This window comes from Bison bison, unplaced genomic scaffold, assembly GCF_000754665.1.
Source record: "Bison bison bison isolate TAMUID 2011002044 unplaced genomic scaffold, Bison_UMD1.0 scf7180017864459, whole genome shotgun sequence".
Classification (NCBI taxonomy): domain Eukaryota; kingdom Metazoa; phylum Chordata; class Mammalia; order Artiodactyla; family Bovidae; genus Bison; species Bison bison.
The window spans coordinates 2,536,802-2,542,881 of NW_011495021.1; the positions used below are offsets into that span (position 1 = coordinate 2,536,802).

The 6,080-nt window shown below is 44.5% G+C and overlaps 1 protein-coding gene across 1 annotated transcript in view; it reads right to left on the minus strand.

Annotated features, from left to right (window-relative positions):
- FSIP2 (fibrous sheath interacting protein 2) overlaps nucleotides 1-5,733 on the minus strand; it is a 149,008-nt gene extending 143,275 nt beyond the window's left edge. Inside the window, exons 1-2 of the mRNA XM_010859740.1 lie at nucleotides 5,635-5,733; nucleotides 5,159-5,284 (exon numbers count right to left, since the gene is read on the minus strand). Of these exons, the coding sequence (XP_010858042.1) occupies nucleotides 5,159-5,284; nucleotides 5,635-5,733 (225 nt within the window). The remainder of the gene's footprint in view (nucleotides 1-5,158; nucleotides 5,285-5,634) is intronic.
- Nucleotides 5,734-6,080: the final 347 nt, after the last annotated feature.

A 6,080-nucleotide genomic window follows, 5' to 3' on the forward strand; every position in this document is an offset into this window, starting at 1 on the left:
ACAGTTTTTCCAGTGGTCATGTATCGATGTGAGAGCTGGACTGTGAAGAAAGCTGAGGGCTGAGGAATTGATGCTTTTGAACTGTGATGTTGGAGAAGACTCTTGAGAGTCCCTTGGACTGCAAGGAGATCCAACCAGTCCATACAAAAGGAGATCAGTCCTGGGTGTTCTTTGGAAGGAATGATGCTAAAGTTGAAACTGAAGTACTTTGGCTACCTCATGAGAAGAGGTAACTCATTGGAAAAGACTCTGATGCTGGGAGGGATTGGGGGCAGGAGGAAAAGGGGACGACACAGGATGAGATGGCTGGATGGCATCACCAACTTGATGGATGTGAGTTTGAGTGAATTCTGGAGGATGGTGATGGACAGGGAGGCCTGGTGTGCTGCAATTCATGGGGTAGCAAAGAGTCAGACACGACTGAGCGACCAAACTGAACTAAACTGAACTGATCTGTCTGCAGGTACCAATTTGTGTTCAGCCTGTGTTTTGTCTGGTAGTAGCCTCCTCAGTCAGATTCTGAACACTAAAGAGCCTGGCTTGGGTGGGACCCTAAAAAGAACTCCCTCAAGTTAAGTTGAGGATGCTTATGTGAAAAAAGAGGGAGACTGGGGAGCTGATAGGATGCTAGGATGCCTTATCCATTTAAAATTTCCTTGATAAATTTCTGACAGTGCTTAATACTAGACTTTACTCTCTTCCAATGCATCTAGGTTATAAAGCAGAATTCCCTAATTACCAAAGATTCCCTAAGAAAGGGGAAAAAAAAAAAGGAATTCCATAGGGCAATGTCATAAATTCAGTGAGACCAGTGAAATCCGTATCTTTCTCTATGGAAAACAATCAACAATCTTGAATTGTGAGTCACTCAGAAATGGATTGTTTCTTTTAGATGTTGATATTTAGTTGCGAACTTTTAGATATTCAGTTCAGTTCAGTTGCTCAGTCATGTCCGATTCTTTGAGACCCCGGGAACTGCAGAACGCCAGGCTTCTCTGTCCATCACCGACGACCGGAGCTTGCTCAAACTCATGTGTGAGCCGATGATGCCATCCACCCATCTTATCCTCTGTTGTCCCCTTCTCCTCCTCCCTTTAATCTTTCCAGAATCAGGGTCTTTTCCAAGGAGTCAATTCTTTGCATCAGGTGGCTAAAGTATTGGAGTTTTGGCTACAGCATAAGTTCTTCCAGTGAATATTCAGGACTCATCTCCTTTAGGATGGACTGGTTGGATCTCCTTGCAGTCCAAGGGACTCTCAAGAGTCTTCTGCAACACCACAATTCAAAAGCATCAATTTATTAGTGCTCAGTTTTCTTCATAGTCCAACTGTCACATCTATACATAACTACTGGAAAAACCACAGCTTTGACTAGACAGACCGTTGTCAGTAAAGTAATGTCTCTGCTTTTTAATACGCTCTCTAGGTGGGTCATAGTTTTTCTTCCAAGGAGCAAATGTTTTTTAATTCATGGCTATAGTCACTATCCACAGTGATTTTGGAGCCCCCCAAAATAAAGTCCATCACTGTTTCCATTGTATCCCCATCTATTTGCCATGAAGTGATAGGACTGGATGCCATGATCTTAGTTTTTTGAATGTTGAGTTTTACACTACCTTTTTCACTCTCCTCTTTTACTTTCATCAAGAGGCTCTTTAGTTCCTTTTCAATTTCTGCCATAGGGTGGTGTCATCTGTGTATCTGAGGTTATAGATATTTCTCCCAGCATTCTTGATTCCAGCTTGTGCTTCATTCAGCCTGGCATTTCACATGATGTACTCTGCATAGAAATTAAATTACCAGGGTGCCAATATACAGCCCTGAAGTACTCCTTTCCCTATTTGGATCAAGTCTGTTGTTCCATGTTCAATTCTAACTGTTGCTTCTTGACCTGCATACAGATTTCTCAGGAGGCAGGTAAGGTGGTCTGGTATTCTCATCTCTAAGAATTTTGCAGTTTGTTGTCATCTACACAGTCAGAGGCTTTGGTGTAATGAATAAAGCAGAAGTAGATGTCTTTCTGGTATTTTCTTTCTTCTTCTATATCCAATGGATGTTGGCAATTTGATCTCTGGTTCCTCTGCCTTTTCTAAAACCAGCTTGAACATCTGGAAGTTCACGGTTCATGTATTGCTGAAGCTTGGCTTGGAGAATTTTGAGCATTACTTTACCAGCATGAGATGAGTGAAATTGTGCAGTGGATTGAACATTCCTTGGCATTGACCTTCTTTGGGACTGGAATAAAAACTGACCTTTTTCAGTCCTGTGGCCACTGCAGGGTTTTCCAAATTTGCTAGCATGTTGAGTGCAGCACTTTCACAGCATCAACTTTTAGGACTTGAAATAGCTCAGCTGGAATTCTATCACCTACACTAGCTTTGTTCATAGTGATGCTTCCTAAGGCCCACTTGACTTTGCATTCCAGGATGTCTGGCTCTAGGTGAGTGATCACAGCATTGTGGTTATCTGGGTCATGAAGATCTTTTTTGTACAGTTCTTCTGTGTATTCTTGCCACTTCTTCTTAATAATCTTCTGCTTCTGTTAGTTCCATACCATTTCTGACCTTTATTGTGCCCATCTTTGCATGAAACATTCCCTTGGTATCTCTAATTTTCTTGAAGAGATCACTAGTCTTTCCCATTCTATTGTTTCCCTCTATTTCTTTGCATTGATCACTGAGGAAGGCTTTCTTATCTCTCCTTGCTATTCTGTGCAACTCTGAATTCAGATGGGTATATCTTTCCTTTTCTCCTTGGCCTTTAGCTTCTCTATTTCCTCAGGTATTTGCAAGGCCTCCACAGACAACCATTTTTCCTTTTTCTTTTCATTGGGGAGGCTCTTCATCACTACCTCCTGTACAATGTCACGAACCTCTATCCATAGTTCTTCGGACACACTGTCTATCAGTCTAATCCCTTGAATCTATTTGTCACTTCCACTGTATTTTAGATACTGAATTTTAGCTTTGATGGTCTCAGCTCAGTTCAGTTGCTCAGTCATTTTTGACCCTTTGCGACCCCATGGACTGCAGCAGGACAGGCTTCCCTGTCCATCACCAACTCCTGGAGCTTACTTAAACTCATGTACAGCAAGTCCGTGATGCCATCCAACCATATCATTCTCTGTCTTCCCCTTCTCTTCCTCCCTTCAATCTTTCAAAGCATCAGGGTCTTTTCCAATGAGTCAGTTCTTCGCATAAGATGGCCAAAGTAATGGAGATTTAGTTTCAACTTCAGTCCTTCCAATGAATATTCAGGACTCATTTCCTTTAGGATGGACTGGTTGGATCTCCTTGCAATCCAAGGGACTCTCAAGAGTCTTCTCAAACACCACAGTTCAAAAGCATCAATTCTTTGGCACTCAGCTTTCTTTAGAGTCCGACTCTCACATTCATACATGACTACTGGAAAAACCATAGCTTTGACTAGACAGAACTTTGTTGGCAAAGTAATGTCTCTGCTTTTTAATATGCTGGCTAGGTTGGTCTTAGCTTTTCTTCCAAGGAGCAAGCGTCTTAATTTTATGGCTGCAGTCACCATCTTGAGGGATTTTTGAGCCCAAGAAAATAAAATATCTCCCTGTTTTTATTGTTTCCCCATTAATTTGCTATGAAGTGATGGGATCTGATGCCATGATCTTCATTTTAGGAATGTTGAGTTTCACTCTCCTCTTTCACTTTCACCAAGAGTTCTTTGCTTTCTGCCATAAGGGTGGTGTCATCTGCATATCTGTGATTATTGATTTTTTTTTTCTCCCAGTAATCTTGATTCCAGCTTGTGCTTCATCCAGCCCAGCATTTCTCACGATGTATTCTGCATATAAGTTAAACAAGCAGGGTGACCATATACAGCCTTGATATACTTCTTTCCCAATTTGGAACCATCTGTTGTTCCATGTCCGGTTCTAACTGTTGCTTCTTGACCTATATACAGATTTCTCAGGAGGCAGGTTAGGTGGTCTGCTAGTCCCATCTGTTTAAGAATTTTCTATAGTTTGTTGTGATCCACACAGGCAAAGGCTTTGACATGGTCAGTAAAGTAGAAGTAGATATTTTTCTGGAACTCTCTTGCTTTTTCAATGATTCAGTGGATGTTGACAATTTGATCTCTGGTTCCTCTGATGGTCTGTGTTTCTCAAAATCAATCCTGGGCTACTGATCTCTAAACAAAGAATATCTTTTATACAAACCCATTCCTTAGTGTCAGGTAATCCTTCTGCTGTCAGTTAAAACAACTGGGTGAAAAAAAAAAGTGTAAATATAAGGCAGTACTTCATCAAGGAGATTTTACTGAAAGAAAAAGAAAGCTATCACAAAGTCAGTCTTCAGGGAACCTGGTGGGCTACAGCCCACGCAGTCGCAAAGAGTCGGACATGACTGAAACAACTTAGTATGCACACATAGCGGTTAACTGAAAAATCTTTCCAGTAGAATTTTTTGCCGTATTGATCAAAGCAACTGGTTAAAAAGACTGCATTGCACTTCCTGCCCTGTTAATTACTGAATCAAGGAGTGGGAAGGTTTGAGGGAGGGTATTACACTGAGGACTAAAAACATGGAAGGGTTTGAGGGGTATACATGGCAACCCACTCCAGTACTCTTGCCTGGAGAATCCCATTGAGGGAGGAGCCTGGTAGGCTACAGTCCATGGGATCACAAAGAGTCGGACACAACCGAGCAACTTCACTTTCACTTTCACATTACATTGAGGACTAAAAACATGGAAGAGTTTGAGGGGCATACACACTATAACCTAGTAAGATTTAAATTATAAAATTATAGTATGGGGTAGACTTATACAAACCAAGGACAATGCAAATTCTAAGGAAATAAAGGCTGTAACAGTTGAAAAGAAATCTTGAAAGATGGTCCAAGTTCATAGCTGGGAGAAGAGCAAAGGATAGGACTGAACCTGGGTCTCCTGAATTGCAGGTGGATTCATTCCATCGGAGCCACCTGAGGGTTATATCTCTGTGTGGGTAAGACCTGTTGTAGAAGAAAATGGCAACCCACTCCACTATTCTTGTCTGGAGAATTCTATGGACAAAGGAGCCTGACAGGCTACAGTCCATGGGGTCATAAAGAGTCAGACACAACTGAGCAACTAACAATTTTCAGAAAAGAATGAAGTCAATGTAAGAAAATTAAACATCACCTTACCTTCTCATTTAATTTTGTGGTATAGTATAAACTATTGCTTCCTGGGATCACAGGCAGCTTGACCCCAAGAGGCAGATCCAGTAGCTGAGCTGCTCCGACCCCCGAAAATTGAGTTTTGTGCTCACCCTGTCGGATACAATTGGAGAGTTTTGTCGTTCCTTTAGGTATGTTAGTTTAGGCCAACTTAACTGCTACTCCAATCCTGAGGAAGGAAGGAACAGAAAGGTCCCGCCCTGCCAGGCAGCCTGGAAGACCTTGGCTTCCAGTTACCAGCTCCCTAGGCAGCGCCACAGCCGGTTGCGCCAGCACCCGCCCAGCCCCGCCTCCTGCGGCGGCCCTCCTTGTGGGCCCTGAAAGCCGGACGGTTACCGGCCTCACCGAGGGCACGTGACCGTTCGCCGCCCTCCCCTCCCCTCCCTCCCAGGTTGGAGGCCCAGCAGAGGAGGACAGAGCTGACCAGCCTGGGGGCCACTCACGTCTCCACACTGCTGGCTTTCTGTGGTGAGGCCGCTGGTGGCCGTCTTGGTGGCTGCGACGTCGGCAGCCTTGGAGCAGGCGCTGATGTACAGCTCCATAGCCGGCCTGGGCCCCTCTGTGCCCCCGCTGTCCTCCCCTATCACCTCCCCTCACACCCCGTCCCTGTCGTCGTCCCTCCGTCCCCACCGGACTGAATGACCAGTATCCTGCGTGTCAGAGGCCCTCCCTCTCAGCGTTCCAGGCTCCGAACGTGCGGGTGCTCGACTATGAAGAGCAGAGCGCCCTCGCGAGGGCGAGCCCCTCGCGCGCTGGCTTGAGAGCCTCAGAGTCGGGAAATCAGGACGCGGGGACTGGTCCCTGCGTGCCGAGGGCGGTATATTTCTCTACGAGCCCTACAGCCCTCAGCCACACCAAACCAAAATCAAAACTTACAGAACTTCGCTGG